Source organism: Lepidochelys kempii, chromosome 3 (assembly GCF_965140265.1).
Source record: "Lepidochelys kempii isolate rLepKem1 chromosome 3, rLepKem1.hap2, whole genome shotgun sequence".
Classification (NCBI taxonomy): Eukaryota; Metazoa; Chordata; order Testudines; family Cheloniidae; genus Lepidochelys; species Lepidochelys kempii.
This window is the reverse complement of record NC_133258.1, coordinates 146,652,295-146,668,802: the sequence shown is the minus strand read 5'-3', so window position 1 is coordinate 146,668,802 and position 16,508 is coordinate 146,652,295. Positions and strand designations below refer to the sequence as shown.

The following is a 16,508-nucleotide window of genomic DNA, read 5'->3' as shown; positions in this document are numbered from 1 at the left end:
ATCCCCAACAGTTCAATTTAGGGATGGACCTGAGCAGCAAACTCTAAATTTATTCTCCCTCAAAGCCTGGGGATGTTGCAATCCAGGGTTTTGTTTGGTCTCCTCTCCAGTTTAAATTATTTCTCTTTACAATCAAAATCTCATAATGAAGCAGACTTGCCTGGATATCTTTCATTGTAAAGTATGCTATTGTTATTGAAATGTACTTGATAATGATGCAAATAATTTCTACAAGGAAAAATGAATGTATACGAACATGTAAAAACATAAAAAGAAATCTGTCCCACCTGCACATCTTTGTACTTTTCTTGTAAATCCATAAGCCGATGATAAGCTTTAATTGCTTCTGAAAACTCTCCAATGTCTGTACTGGTAACAAGGTAGTTCTCCCAAATCTGCCAGTGTTCATAGTTACACTTGAGAGCTTCTTGGAGCGTGCGAAATGCTTGGATTCTAGTTAAGAATAAAAACAAAAGATTTGGCATATAACATATTAAAAGCATTCTGTATTTACTTAAAGGCTACATAATTAATGAACACATTTTGAAAACAGATGCAACATTAAGATTAGTTGCTCAGAATTTACATGAAAGCCTGAGAATCCCTTTCTTTCATGCCCTTCCGCTCAAACCAGTTGATTACATAGCTCGCTATCTCATACCTGTTCTGAGATATCGCGCTCTCTCTCCCTCTCTCTCTCAGTGATACCAGTTGGCCTCAGTGAAGATTACATTGTTGTTAGCCTTCCTGCAATAATTCCTCCTCTATTATCATTCTAGTGACATATATCGAGTCAGTGGTCCTTGACCACTTTCAAAGCCTTTCTCCCTGGGACAGCAACATAGGTAGATTATTGATTTGCCTCCTGAATACTCAGTAACCTCAGCTGTTAATAAATAAGCTGTTTTGCAGGACTTATTTGTTATCCACCTTCCTTTGAAAAGACATTGAGCTAGCCCTTAAATTCAGTAAGCACAGATAATGAAAATACTCCATTAATCTCCCCTTACACATAATCTACAAAAGAAAAACCACATAATTTACTGTAGTAAGTTGTCTGCAAACACTTGATCAGATCATAAGGTTTTGATCAAGAAGCAAAAAAATGTAATTGTCATTAACCAACAGTGATAAATACAACTTTGGCCCTTTCCAATTAACTGCAATGAAAGACACCTAGTATAATGGACAGACCTTTTACTATTGTTTGTTATGCATATAAAGAAAATATTACAATAAATACAACAATTGTATAGGAAAAAAAAGAAAGCAGGTGTTTATTTAATCACTTCAGTAAATGTAAATGCTGTTACATTTTGGCAAAATAAAACACTGTCATTCTTATTGCTTGGTAACTTTTTCTTGTTTTTTTAAAAAAGAACACAGTAGATTAAGAGATTCCAAAGCCAGAGGGACATTTGATCATCTAGTCTGACCTTCTGTATAACACACAGGCCATAGAACTTCACCAAAATAATTGTCTCCACTGTTATTTTAAATGCACCTTTGGGTTTAAATCTCCTCATACAGTTTGGCCATATGTACTGATATTTTCAATCTTGAATCTGAATTCTGCCAACAAATGATGACAAAGCAATCAACCTCTCACTGCGGTTGTAATCGATTTTTGAAAAATAAAATAGCTTTTTAATGCTGAGTTATTACAGTGGAAAGAAATATGAAAATGATGATTCAATTCACAGCACATCAAAAATATTTTCCAACACTTAATATTTTTGTCTGTGTTAAGGACATAAAATACCTTGCAATTTTGGCATGAGTTTTTCTTGATACCATAAAATTGAAGTCAAAGTCAAAAAAGTGAAGTAGAACACATCGCTCAATAGTGCCTTTGCCCTATGCTGTAAACGGGTAGGTGGAAATCATTCTGATGAAGAATACTTCTAATTATTAGGCATAGGACAATGCATACAGCCCTTGAAGTGTCATAGCATGCTTTGGAGGTTGAGAAGTAGGAGTCAAACACCAACATCCTCTGATTTGCATTTGCATTTATCTACTTCTGAATTAAAACAGTGCATTCTGAGTGACTGCATAAACACCCTATCTTGTGAACAGGTAACAGATTGTCTTTTTTAGAGTTCAACAGGGATAATGAATAAATAAGTAACTGTCTGATTCAATCTTCCTGATTTTGATGACCGATTGTGAAGTTCCTTCAAGACACTTCCACAAAGGCACCAGGAACTGAAGAAAAGGACATTTGGTCAAACAAACTAGGTCTGTTTATTTCTATTCCTCGTTTCAGCCTGGGCAGTCATTCTACTCCTTGCTTTCTTCTCTTCGTCTCTCCATAAATATGTCTAAACATCTCAGACTTATTTATAGCATTTGCTACAATGCATTTTCATGGCAATTTATTTCACGTGTTTACCACTTTGTGCGAACTCACTGTTCTCCTCATTTTTATTTCATTTCATTAAAGTTAAACCACATAAATTGTTCAGAATGTCAGTTTTTAAAACAAAACACTGGCAATTTTAATATACTTTCATGCTTCTACTTTTCATTCTAAAGTTTTATTCTTTTTTGGTAGAAAATATAATGAGACACAGTCCAAGTACAGAGTATTATCTAAATTAAATTGTTCTTCCATATTCAGCCCTTGCAAGAATATTACCAAAACTTTATAGTAAAGTATAGAGAACTTTAATATTACAACAAGTGAAAATACAGAAATAAGAAATTAGCTGCTTTGAGTCTGGGTTTCCTCTGTTAATGGTTAATTTGGAGGGAAAAGAACAAGCAGGTTTATGCATACTAATCTCCATCTGCTTTTATAGATGTCAATAGTAAACTACTACTTGTTCCCTCAAATCTCAAACTGAATATAGCATGAATCAATATAGGTTTGACTATATCCTCCGTTTTAAAATGGACATATCTTTTTTGGCTTCACAGTCCAATTAATTTCCATTTCTAGTATGAATAATTTTGATTTGTTTGTACTTAGTGTATAAGCGATGAATTATGAATTTGAAAATATCAGCTCCAAATTATTGCTCTTTACAAAGCTAATTAAATATATTTTTCTCCAATTGAAAGGTGATTAATTTATAATTAGTATCACTGTAGGAAACCTACTGGGAGACTAGACTGAAGGGTAGAGGACTAGCATTAATGAGTAAACCACATCGTGAGAATAATCTCTCAGTGTTAGGAGAAAGGAAATCAGAAATATTTATTTTGGAAGCAGTATTCTCTAAACCTTTTGAAGTACTTACTTCTGTTTCAATCTGATATATGCAGTTGATAAATTGTTCCAGGCCTCAGCATTCTGCAATTACAACAGAGGAAGCACTTAAAATCAAAGACATTCCACTTATTTGGGAAAAATCATTTGAATAAAACGTAAAATTATAATAGATTTACATGACCAATTTTCCTTATCATATACATACATTAATAAATGCACATACATATTAAATATTAAGGTGGCAATAACATTAATTAAAAAAATAAAATTTGCCTGGTAAATAAACAAAATGATAGCAACAGTCAGAAATATAAGAGAAATGTTGAATTGTAAATGGTTAAATTAATTCTGTTCTGGCATTGTACATATTGAGCCTGATTCTGCTTTCACTTACACTGAAGAAAATCTGGAGTAACTCCACTGAAGTCAGAGCAGTGACAATGGTGTAAACCCAAAACAAGAACAGAACCAGAATATTTCAGTGAAATTCATTCCAGGGCTGAGGGCAACAGACTTATGGACCACTGAAGGCCCCAGTGTTTTGCAGGCTTAGTTTAGACTTAACTAGTGTGATGACCTTGTGATAGACTTCTGCACACAGTGAATTTCAGTTATTGTGACTAAGAGTATGTCTACACTACAAATGCTATAGGGCACAACTGCAGTGCTGCAGCTACACTGTTGTAGCACTATACTGAAGACACTTGCTACAGAGATGGAAAGGGTATTTCCGTTGCTGTAGTAAATCAACATAGCTAGGTCAACCTAAATTTTAGGTGTAGACCAGGACTAAGAGCCCAATCCTGCATCCTTTACTCAAATAAATCCCATTTAAACCATTAGGAAATCAACTGGTCTATTCCTGTGAATACAGACAGGACTGAGCTATACCAAACAAGTTGGAATGATTTCCATAAAAAGTTGGTTTTAATTTATAGTTTAACAATTCATATTCATGGATAGAAGAAAACGCACAACTGAGTTAATTTTCAGATTATACTGAGAATTTTTTTTTAAAATTTATTTTTTTTAATTTAATTTTTTTTTTTTTAGTAAAAATAAATGAATACCATCAATATACTTCTCCTGAAGCAGGGAGGATGAGACAGAGGTTTCTACTCCTAAGGCCAGACCACCTGATAGAACAGTGCGGGCCAACATACCCTTGTGTAGGCTCAAAGCATTCTTCCCTACATCACTTACACACAAAAAACAAAGGGAGTATAATCCTGTTGGCATCCTGTGAGCCTGGCAATGGTGGACACACACCTGCATAATGCACACATGTAAACGTGGATCCCAAACATCTCCCAGTTTGTGGGAGACTGAGTTCAATCTCAAATTTAGTTCCAAAGGCCAGTTATCTGCCATTTCTTCAGTGAGTGTTTCTAACTGAGATTAGTTTGCCACTTCCACAGAAAGATTAATTAAGCAGCACAGCTAACTGGAGAGTGCAGGAGGCTCCTTTAAAGTCTAGAGTGGACTAAGCATTTTAACAAATTATCTGTTTAAGAATAGGCTCCTTCACTTCTAATTTTTTTTAATCAAAAAGCACTTGGGCATTATCTGCTTTATTTTAATGTTGTATACCATAAAGGACTTTACCGGGTGTGGGTGTGTGTATGTAGATGAATAAAATAGAAAAGTCAAGTATCAAGCAAATCTTTTTGTGATGCTTAATGAGAAAATACATCCTTTATGAACAGGGTAAAAATTGAACAATTAGAACTAAGGAATGAACCACTTTTTTTTTTTTTGGGAGCCCCTGGCTTCTTTCACAAACTATTAGATGAGCAAAGATAAATCTTCAATAAATTGTACATACTTCAGGTTCCAACATCACACAGCGCTGAAATGCTTTGGCAGCACCGTCATAGACTTCCAAAGCTAAATAGGCACAGCCCAAAGAAAACCACACACCCAACTGAAAAGAAAACAAAGAGAAAGGGAATTCAGTATGTATGTTCTGCACAAAATAAATTAGTTAAGATTCCTTCATTCTCAAATCCATACATTTCTTGGTGTTATACGGCATTGCTCTATATGTAGGACCCTTCACTTCCAGTTTTTATTTTGTTTAGAATTTTTTAGTGTTTATTATATTATTTGAAAAATGGGTGAAAATTAACTTCAGTTTTCTGGATAATTACTGGGGTTAATGTTGAGGGACACAGGAGAGGAAAAAAATGGAGAAAACTAAGTAGTGAAAGCAAAAGAAGTGTACTGCTGTGATTAATTTTTTTTCTTTTAAAAACAATTGACAGTTATGCTTGAGATAAGAGGTGTCAGTGTAAATTCTGAAAGTCAGTGGTAGAATTAGCTCTCAGCAGTTTTTTCAAAATGTCTTTTCAAAAGTTCATTCTCTTGCAGTCTTGGATGTACCTGAATTTAGAACAATATTCTTTCCACATCTGCTGAGCTAGGCAGGACACTGAGGATGAGGGAAGCAGCATAGCTTGAATCTGGGAAGTTGGTGTGGTGAACTTTCCAGAATTCAAATGAAGTGGTGTTGCCATTGTCTGGAGAAGGCATCGCCAGGTATGCATGGAGTTTACTCTCTCTTCATTAAATGTATTATTAGAGACCACACTATTACAACGGGGGTCAAAAAGCACAATAATTTTCCAGAATGACAATTCGTTCTTAAAAGCCTCAGGAGACACGAGTGACATAGCTCTGCGTGAAAATTTTAGAAAGCCTTTCTGAGTATTGCTCCCTGACTGGCAAAATGGACATGAAAGGATTTATTTTTTTCTAGAATCTCCCCAAATGTGCTTTTGTGCAAAGTTCTGCAGTGACTCTGTTGACCAGAGTGCCATACGCTTCTGTGTTAGAGAACATTGTGTCTACTGAAGAACAAGATTCCAATTTCTTCTATGCTTCATACGACTGAAGCATTTTGATCAAAATTTGAGTTTTGTGCAAAGGATTTGCCTAGTTTCTTGAGTAGCTGCTTGAATTTTCAGCTTTTGCACTGCTGAACTCTTCATAATCTTACAGCTGAATGAGGACACTCCATGCCTTCTGAACACTCTGAATAACTAACTACAGACTACACCATCTCTTCAGTACTACAGCAATTGGAAGGCTGCATTCAAATTTGTTCTCTTTGCAGACATCACAGAAGATATTTTTCATCTTATTGAAATACATGAAAATAGTACTAGCCTCAATTATTAACTTCCTTAAATTAGCCATTTCTGGAATACCTATTGCATGAGAGACAGCAATGTACAGTAGGAGACCTGGGCAAGACAAACAAGCAATTCAGGTTTTTCATTCAGCTTTACTTCCAATGTTACCTTCATGCAGTAAGAGGCAGAGCAGAGCAAATATGACTTGGTCAGGTTGATTGAATTTGACAGGGATTTTCACAGCCAGGCAAAACTTTCACACAAAATCTCCCAAAAGGCCATCATCAAGGCCTAACTTTTACCCTGAGAAGTACAGGGCACAGAGAAATTCACTTATTACATCACATCAATCTTGATTTTTCTTCTGTGCCTGTGTGAATGTTGCTTCCAATGTACATTTATTTCTGTTTTTGCTTTCTTCTCTTAGCCTTAAGTTTGCTTTCCAAATGTTCTTTAATCTGGGGAGCCCAGGTGCTGACTTCTATGGCACAACATGGGCAGTGCAAACATTCAAACTCACTCTCTTGTTCTGTTTTTCTTTTTTAAAACTTAAAAAACAAAATCCCTTGTATTCTGAAAAAGTTAAGATGTAGTTTTTTGATTATGATAGATGAAAAGTGGAAGTAGTTCACACTGAACTGATGTTTAAATAAGTCTTCTCTGTACAAAATTTAAGTACACAGGGCAGAGAAATTCTACTCTCTCTCAGAAAAGGCCTACTGCAGCAACTAAAATGGATTGCTATCACAGAGAGAACAGAGAGTAGGTGAGGGGTGACTAATATTCCTGGACGAGCAGTGGGCGGAGGGCAGAGAGTACCCAGCAGATGAGGGGTGTCTGGTACTCTAGGTACAGTGGTTGGGGGGTGCCCGGCAGAGGAGGGGGTGCTTGGCATTCATAGGGGCCTGTGGATGGAGAAGGGGTACACAGTATTTCTGGGGGCTGCAGGAGGGCCACTACCGTCCCTTGCCACATGACATCCTCTCAGAAGAGCTGGGAATAGGTGGAAACTCTGTCTATATGATATTTAGATATAACCTTGTATTAGAAGAAATAATATCTTCCAAACAAAATATAGAGCAGTTTTTTGTCCTAAGTTTTTAACAATCATGGATATACAAAAGTATAAAATATACGTGAATTGCTTAATTCTCCACACAAGGTTTGCGCTTACAGCGCACAGCACCAATGCACATCGGTTTAGAAAAGCAAGTGAATAACACTCAAAAGTTTGCATCCTTTCTTGTATCTTGTGAGAAAATTATGTTCATTTTTGGGTCCTGGCTATAAATATTGTTAATGATAAAAAAATTTGTTTTGCAGTACAAAATTACATTTTCTACATAAAAATGTCTGATAATTAAAAATGAATGATAGCCGCAAAAGCTATGATGTTACAATATTAAATGTTCCTACTAATTACAATTTTTTAAAAAAAACTAACATTTTTAGAGAGAAAACTGCCAATAATGTGTTTAGTTTTTTTGTTTTGAATGCAGCAAACTTGTTGATAAGCTTCAACTAGCATTACCTACAAACACACTTCTAATCCTTTTTCGTGCAATAATTAGATGTCGAGGCACTGCTTAAGCGAGTAAAGACACTCCTGAATCCTGAGAGTATGTATGCAGGTATGTACCCTACAGGGCTCTCTATTCACCCAAGCAGTGCCTCCCTTGTCTATACTTCTGTTTTTACCAGTGTAATGTCCTGCTGCTGGAGTCTTTTCCCACCACAAGGAAAGGCTCCAGCAGTGGGAAAACTGTCAGCAACCTGCTGCCTGAGCCTTTCCTTGCCACAGGGAAAGACTTCAGCAGCAGGGAAACACTCCCCCAATGCCACCCCACTGCCAGATCCTTTCACTGACAGGTAGCTACACACCACAGAGTGGGCGCAGTTTGATTTTCACTGTGGCATGCAACTACTCATACACGATATGCCATAGTAAGAGGTGTGCAGAGTAGATGTCTTTAAAAGCCAAAGAAGTGAGTTGGTCAAACAGTAACTTTTCCAACAATAGCAAGTTAAGATAAACAGTACTATCTTTCAGAACAAGTAATCTGATTTTGGTACTGAGTCCTAAATACATTGATAAAACATTTTCTGAAGTCCTTGCTGGTTAAACACATCCATAAAAAAAAATCAAACTGGATTTCAACATTTCAAAACATTTTATAATCAGCTGGGGAATTGTTCCAGACTCTAATATCTAGTGTAAAAAGCCTCCATCATTCAAAGTGCCAAGATAAGAATAATGAAAGAAAGAGTCACTATTTTTGTAGGAAGGAAAAAAAATTGGGTCAGATTATGTTATCCTTAATTCATACTGTGTAGCAATATCTTATTCCACACTGTCCTTTTGATTTCAACATAACTACTTGTGGAGGAAGGTTTTTATGTGGGTAAAGGTGTCACAAACTACCCTGTTGTAACAAAATTAACACAACGGGTCCATTTTTCTGCTGATCTTGTAGCAAGCCATTAACATAGGCTCTCACTATGAAAGTACATACAAAGTGTTACAATTAGCAATTCAGGGCCCAGACCAGGTCAGTGACCAAAAGCTGGTAGCTCAAATGAACCTTGCATCAGGATACTCATTATGATGCACATTTCTATCCACACTAGTCTCCTACTTTCAGCTTGTCCACCCCACCCACACCAGTCCAACCAGACCAGTAATTCCCTGTTATTTATTGATATTAAAATTAATTGATTTTATTCTTTCAACATTTTCAGTTTTCATTGGGCTGCAGATAACTGTATTGAAAAGACACAGCAGCTTTCTACATGTCATGGAAGGTAGGTGGGTTTGACAGCTGAAAGTTGAGACTTTTGGCGTTCAGGACTCTATGGGAGTTGTTTTTGACACCCACAAACCAGTTGAGGGTTTTGGTATTGGGGAGGGGCTGCATCTCCTTTCTCCCACTCTCAAAATTTTTGGCAGGCTAGAAGGTGACTCTAAATGTGGGACAGAGTAAGATTTGAATTCTTCATGCCTCATCCCAGGAAACCTTGTTAGCAAGAACCACCCAATACAGCCCAACATATGCAGGAACACCTAAAAATAAAAGTAGTATATTAGCTTGATCTTTCTGCTAAAATGATCATCCATGAAATACTTATCTATGCTGACATTGAAAGTATTGTTAGGTTTCTGAGTCAACATCCCTGGGAGACGCAAAGGGGAATTCAAACCTTTCAGGCTCTCTGCAGACTTAGGCAGACAACACATCGGTTTATATTTAGTTCACATTTTAAGCCATACGATCTACAAACTTTGTTTTTAAAACACAAAAAGCTTAGATTCTGGGAAACAATTATTGGTGCTTTTAAAATAAAGTTATAAAAAGCATTGCAGAAGAAAAGTTTGGCACTACTACGACTATCAAGGTTGCCCAATACGTCCTACTGTAAGATCCATTTTTCAGTTGCTTAGAACATTACAACATTAACTGTTTTGGCTGAAATTTTAGAGGCTGGGTGTCAGAGAAATAGAATATCAGGGTTGGAAGGGACCTCAGGAGGTCATCTAGTCCAACCCCCTGCTCAAAGCTGGACCAATCCCCAACTAAATCATCCCAGCCAGGGCTTTGTCAAGCCTGACCTTAAAAACTTCTAAGGAAGGAGATTCCACCACCTCCCTAGGTAACACATTCCAGTGTTTCACCACCCTCCTAGCGAAAAAGTTTTTCCTAATATCCAACCTAAACCTCCCCCACTGCAACTTGTGACCATTACTCCTTGTTTTGTCATCTGCTACCACTGAGAGCAGTCTAGATCCATCCTCTTTGGAACCCCCTTTCAGGTAGTTGAAAGCAGCTATCAAATCCCCCCTCATTCTTCTCTTCTGCAGACTAAACAATCCCAGCTCCCTCAGCCTCTCCTCATAAGTCATGTGTTCCAGTCTCCTAATCATTTTTGTTGCCCTCTGCTGGACGTTTTCCAATTTTTCCACATTCTTCTTGTAGTGTGGGGCCCCAAACTGGGGACAGTACTCCAGATGAGGCCTCACCAATGTCGAATAGAAGGGAAGGATCACGTCCCTCGATCTGCTGGCAATGCCCCTACTTATACATCCCAAAATGCCATTGGCCTTCTTGGCAACAAGGGCACACTGTTGACTCATATCCAGCTTCTCGTCCACTGTAACCCCTAGGTCCTTTTCTGCAGAACTGCTGCCTAGCCATTCGGTCCCTAGTCTGTAGCGGTGCAAGGGATTCTTCCATCCTAAGTGCAGGACTCTGCACTTGTCCTTGTTGAACCTCATCAGATTTCTTTTGGCCCAATCCTCTAATTTGTCTAGGTCCCTCTGTATCCTATCCCTGCCCTCCAGCGTATCTACCACTCCTCCCAGTTTAGTGTCATCTGCAAACTTGCTGAGGGTGCAATCCACACCATCCTCCAGATCATTTATGAAGATATTGAACAAAACCGGGCCAAGGACCGACCCTTGGGGCACTCCACTTGGTACCTGCTGCCAACTAGACATGGAGCCATTGATCACAACCTATTGAGCCCGATAATCTAGCCAACTTTCTATCCACCTTATCGTCCATTCATCCAGCCCATACTACTTTAACTTGCTGGCAAGAATACTGTGGGAGACTGTGTCAAAACCTTTGCTAAAGTCAAGGAACAACACGTCCACTGCTTTCCCCTCATCCACAGAGCCAGTTATCTTGTCATAGAAGGCAATTAGATTAGTCAGGCATGACTTGCCCTTGGTGAATCCATGCTGACTGTTCCTGATCACTTTCCTCTCCTCTAAGAGCTTCGGAATTGATTCCTTGAGGATCTGCTCCATGATTTTTCCAGGGACTGAGGTGAGGTTGACTGGCTTGTAGTTCCCCGGATCCTCCTCCTTCCCTTTTTTAAAGATGGGCACTACATTAGCCTTTTTCCAGTCGTCTGCGACTTCCCCCGATTGGCATGAGTTTTCAAAGATAATGGCCAATGGCTCTGCAATCACATCCACCAACTCCTTTAGCACTCTCGGATGCAGTGCATCCGACTCCATGGACTTGTTCTCGTCCAGCTTTTCTAAATAGTCCCGAACCACTTCTTTCTCCACAGAGGCCTGGTCACCTCCTCCCCATGCTGTGCTGCCCAGTGCGGCAGTCTGGGAGCTGACCTTGTTCATGAAGACAGAGGAAAAAAAAGCACAGAGTGCATTAGCTTTTTCCACATCCTCTGTCACTAGGTTGTCTCCCTCATTCAGTAAGGGGCCCACACTTTCCTTGACTTTCCCCCTCAGCTGAATCTTTTTTGGAAAATTTCAGCCAATGCTGTTCAGCCATTTCTGAAACAGGGACACTATGCTGTTTTCCCATGTTCAATGCAGAGGCAATGAGAGCAGGACCTTGGTTTGGGGAGGGAGTAGATTGATACGACGAGCCTAGGGGGAAAAGACTTGGACTGGAGGCTGGAAGTGGAAGGAGAGAGAAACTGGGACTGGAAGCTGGGGGATGAGCATGGGACTCACTGGGCAAGAAGACTGGGACAGGATCCAGGTGGGAGCAAGGAGGTGGAGGGAGAAATGAGAGAAATCTGACAAGGAACCAGAGAGCGAGGGGAGAACTGGGATTGGCTGGGCATAGAGATTGGGAGTACTCTGATTTGACGAGGAGATTGAGAGGGAGGCTGGGACCAGAAGCCAATGGAGACAGGGAATGTGGGCACAGGCCATGAAAGAAACAGACAGATCAGACAAGGAGCCAGGAGGGTGGAGCTAAGCTTGCTGAGCAATGAGACTATGACTTGGATGAAAAGCCTGAGGAGTGAAGACTGGGACTGGATAAGCGAGGAAAGTGAGACAGGGGTGAGGAGTAGGGGGTGGGACAAAGACAGCGACAGGTTGTATGGGGAGGGGGAAAGAGACAGAACGGTCAAGCTTGGGGAAAACAGGCAGAAGAATCAGTGCCTACTAGAGCACAGTTCTCTCAAGAGCCTGGACTGGAACACAAGATTCATGAGTCTCAGTATTCCTTTGCTGTACACAAATATCTGTGAAACCCACTGGCAATATGTTCCATCCCAATCTCATGCTATTTCACAGGGTTATGTAAGGAAAGAGACTATTGTCTGCTTCATTTGTTGCAGAATCTGGAAGTTGTATAGTGAATGAGACAGCGGATTTATGTAAAGAAAGGACAGTCTCATGGTTAAGACAGTTGAATGCCATCCTGGAAAACTGGATTCTCTCTCTGCCACAGAGTTCCTAAATGATACTAGTCAAGTTACTGACACCAAACTTTCCACAGGTAGTCACTAATTGTGCATTCCTCATTTTCTGGGTACCCAACTTGACACCCTGTGGGGTCTGAATTAAAGTGGTGAGCACTCACAACTGGAGCTGAAGTCAATGGGAGATGTGCTTTGAATGATTTAAATACTATGTACTTTGAAAAATCAGGTCCTAGGAGTCTCAATTTGGGCACCCATAGTTAGCTGAAATTTTGATCTTAATTTCTGTGCCTCAATTCCCCCTTTGTTCAGTAATGGCCATTCTGACTACTATAGGCAGCGGCCTTTGAAGTTTTTATGCCTCTTTTGTGACCCCCATCAAAACCAATTAATGAATCCATTTCCTTCGATCCTCTGCTGTATTGAGGTAACATTTATTTGTCCTTTGAACATCTAGAAAGAGTACATGTACCTTCTCTAAGTGTTTCTAAGGTGGGTAATGACATTTTTGACTAAGATGAAAAGTGAACAAGATACGCTGCTAGTTTAGAGACGGATTTGGCAGTATTCTGTGCAGAAAGAATAAGAATTCCACTTTATTGGGCAGGGCATCAAATCTGACTACTCTGCTGGCTGATGTAATAATTTCTCTGAGGAAAGCGACTGAAAAGTAGTGTAAGGCAAACTTTGTCAGAGGTTCAAAAAATAAATTTTGTCAAGGCTTGTGAAACTAGGTTAAAGTTCCTTTTTGGCACTAGTTTGTTGGTTTGATATCCAAGTCTGTCCATTGATTAGAAAAACAGAGATGAGACTGAACTGTGAAGATTCAGTTCAAAGCAGATACCATCATATGATGATAATTTAGGCTCAGATCTGTGTTATACCTTGTGATCAGGAAGCCCAAGGCAAGTTTAGAATAAAAGTTCAACCCTGTTTGTTTACATAAATTACCTTTGCCCACTGCCTCACTCGCTACAAGGCTGACTGATTTTCAAAAGGGAAATTCTTGAGAGTAAGACTTTTATTGCATTGTTTGAAGCTTTGAAATCCAGTTGCAGTCAATGGCAAGCTGACTTCCAGAGAGATACTAATATATGACCTATTTGCAGGCTCTCTCAAATCCGTGCAGGCTAGCATGCAAAGTTTTCTGAGCCACATGGTCTGGTCTGCTACTTCCAGAAAAGTGCTTGCAGTGTTGTTATAGCCATGTTGGTCCCAAGATAGTAGAGGGACAAGGTGAGTGAGGCAATATCTTTTACTGGACCAACTTCCGTTAGTGAAAGAGAGCACTTTGAGCTACACAGAGCTCTTCTTCAGCTCTGGGAAAGGTACTCAAGTGTCACAGCTAAATAAAGGTGTTAGTTAACTCAATAGGTGGAAGAAGTCTCAAGGCTTCTCAAGTTAACTCAACTATCACCCTTCCTCTCCTTCTAATTCACATGCTGTAATTCTACTGGGGAAGTGAGTCAGTAACATAAATGGGATTGTATGTGTGTCAAGAGTTCTCACTGGCAGATTACTGGGCTGCCAACTGTCACCGGAATGGGCACAACCCATTGTAGCAAGACTCTGGCTGTGAAAATGTAAGCCATTTCTAGCCTCAGTCTCAAAAACCAGGTTAGGAAGAATAGTCAATATCCTTATCTAAGAAATCTGTGGGAACACCGGATTCTGTTCACAGAAATCAGAAAGTTTTTTTGATCAATGCTAGAAAGGAAGAATAGATTCTTAGCAACAGAGAATGTGTCATTTATGTAGTTGAATCATTCATAATTTTTGGGAGGAACCTACATTTCTTCTAAGATATTCTGGAACAGAGAATTAACTTTTGGAAGGATACATTTTAGGCAGATCTTTAGAAGACAATGGTGTATGAAAAACTTCAGTATCCAAGGGGGGAGGGGCGGGGCGGCGGGCGGGCAAGATACATTATTTTGTCCAACTTGTCTCAAACAATTTGCCTCTAAATCATAGGTAGAACATCCTGAGGAACAGGAAATTTCTCTCTCCTATATGGAGGAAAGCTGCTCATTTTTATTTGTTTTGGACTGGCTTTCATTTAAAAGCTTTCTTTGGATGGAACACAAAAAATGAAGAGCACCTCTCAGCAGAATGCTTGTTAGTTTTACGCTTTAAGGAATAAAACCTGCTGCCCTTTATTAACCAAAACTCCTCTTGCCTTAAGTGGGAATTTGCCTGAATAATAGCAGCTGAATTTGACTCTAAATACTTTTTTCCCTTTGCATTTCCCATGGGAGACAGGGACCAGGAAGACAAGAATGGATCTTTCTTCCTTTTTTAGCTTCTAATGTGTATATAATTTGAGTCAACTTGAGTCCTTGTATGAATCAGAATCAGGCTCTGACTCACTGGAATCAAACATGTCATTTAAGCATTGAATCACTTCAGGATTTAAATTCTTAATGCTTCAGGGAAATATTTTCCTACAGGGTGATTTGTTTCTGCAGAACTACAATTAGCCTTGATGGTTTTTGTACGATTCTGTGGAAAGACAGGAGATTTGGAGGGGGAGGAATTATATGCCATCTTCTCATGGACCTGGGGAACAGTTATGAGAAGCACAATATACAGACATAGAAGAGGGGAAAGCACATTATAATATCTATATCCTTTACAGGACAGGCATTACTGGAGTGGGCATCACACATAACAGTAACCAAAAAAGTGATTCTATAGAAAATGTACCTCTGTATACAGCGGGGTAAATGTGGGTGGAATCTGACAAGCCACTCACCTTGGAGAGAAAAGCAGAAGTCCTGAGTTGCACTAATTGCAGACAGAGATTCTGGTATGCAGAGAAATAGGATAATAGTTCAACGAATGTCAATTGCACCCAAAAATAGAAGAGTAAGAGAAACTAATTACCACAACATTTAGAAAGGTGAGGTTGGAAAAGAACTGTCAAGCTGCTCAAAACTGATATGAAAGACAGTGTTGCAGTCCAGACATGCAAGAGATCTGGGCTCAATTTCTGGCTCTGCAGACTTTTTTGGTGACCACAGGCAGGTCATTTAATATCTGTGCCTCACTTTTCTCTCTATACAATGGGGATAATATCACTTTCTTTCTCCCAACCTGTATCGGTCTTGTCTATTCAGATTTTAAACTATATGTTCATTCACTGCCTAGTACAACAGTGACCTGATCTTGACTGGGGCCTTTAGGTACTACTCTAATGCAAATTACCACCACCACAAGCACAGCAGTGATCATGAGTAAGGGTACAATTCTGTCATGGAGGCCACGCATTCCGTGACTTTCCAGGACCTCCATGACTTCTTCCGCATCGGCAGGGCTGAAGTAGCTGTCAATCCCACGGACGCTGGAGCAGCAGCCCAGGGCTGAAGCAGTGTGGAGGGGGTGGACAATCTGCCCCAGGGCTGCCGGAGCAGCATTCCATAGGGCTGGCAGAGCAGTGGCCTGGGGCCATCCATGGGGCAGCTGAAGCAGCTGCTGGAGGCCAGCCCCTGTGCTGCTCCCACTGTTACCCCCAGACCTCCCAGGTATTTTTTTAGTAAAAGTTAGGGACAGGTCACAGGCTTCTCTGAATTTTTGTTTATTGCCCACAACCTGTCCCTGACTTTTACTAAAAATACCTGTGACAGACACTTAACCTTAATCATGAGTAACTAACAGCAGACGGAGACCAAGCTTCTGTAGTTCACTTCACAGAGATTGCTGTAGGCAGATTAAATTGTTTCTGTACATCTTAGAAGTTGGATAGAACAGTGCAGAAGGCCAGTTTTATTCAAATTTCCTCCCCATCAGAGAAAATGGTTACAAACTGAAGAAAGACTTTAGAAGGTAGACTGCAAAATGGAACAGTAAGGCTGCCAGCTGCTTCACAGATGAAGGTAGCTTAAGGTCACAGATGCTGAATTACTGGTTTTAGTTCTTATGGATGGCTCCAGAACTCTCTCTAGCACAGCTGTGTCTGTAACAATGGGAAG

General features: G+C 39.6%; 1 protein-coding gene across 2 annotated transcripts in view; it reads right to left on the bottom strand.

Annotated features, from left to right (window-relative positions):
- The window catches only part of TTC27 (tetratricopeptide repeat domain 27), a 185,134-nt gene that overhangs the window by 28,800 nt on the left and 139,826 nt on the right, over window positions 1–16,508 (bottom strand). For both annotated transcript variants that reach the window (XM_073338420.1, XM_073338421.1), the window contains 3 exons: window positions 5,043–5,141; window positions 3,246–3,298; window positions 288–453 (listed from right to left, as the gene is read on the bottom strand). In XM_073338420.1, coding sequence (XP_073194521.1) covers window positions 288–453; window positions 3,246–3,298; window positions 5,043–5,141 — 318 coding nt within the window. The remainder of the gene's footprint in view (window positions 1–287; window positions 454–3,245; window positions 3,299–5,042; window positions 5,142–16,508) is intronic.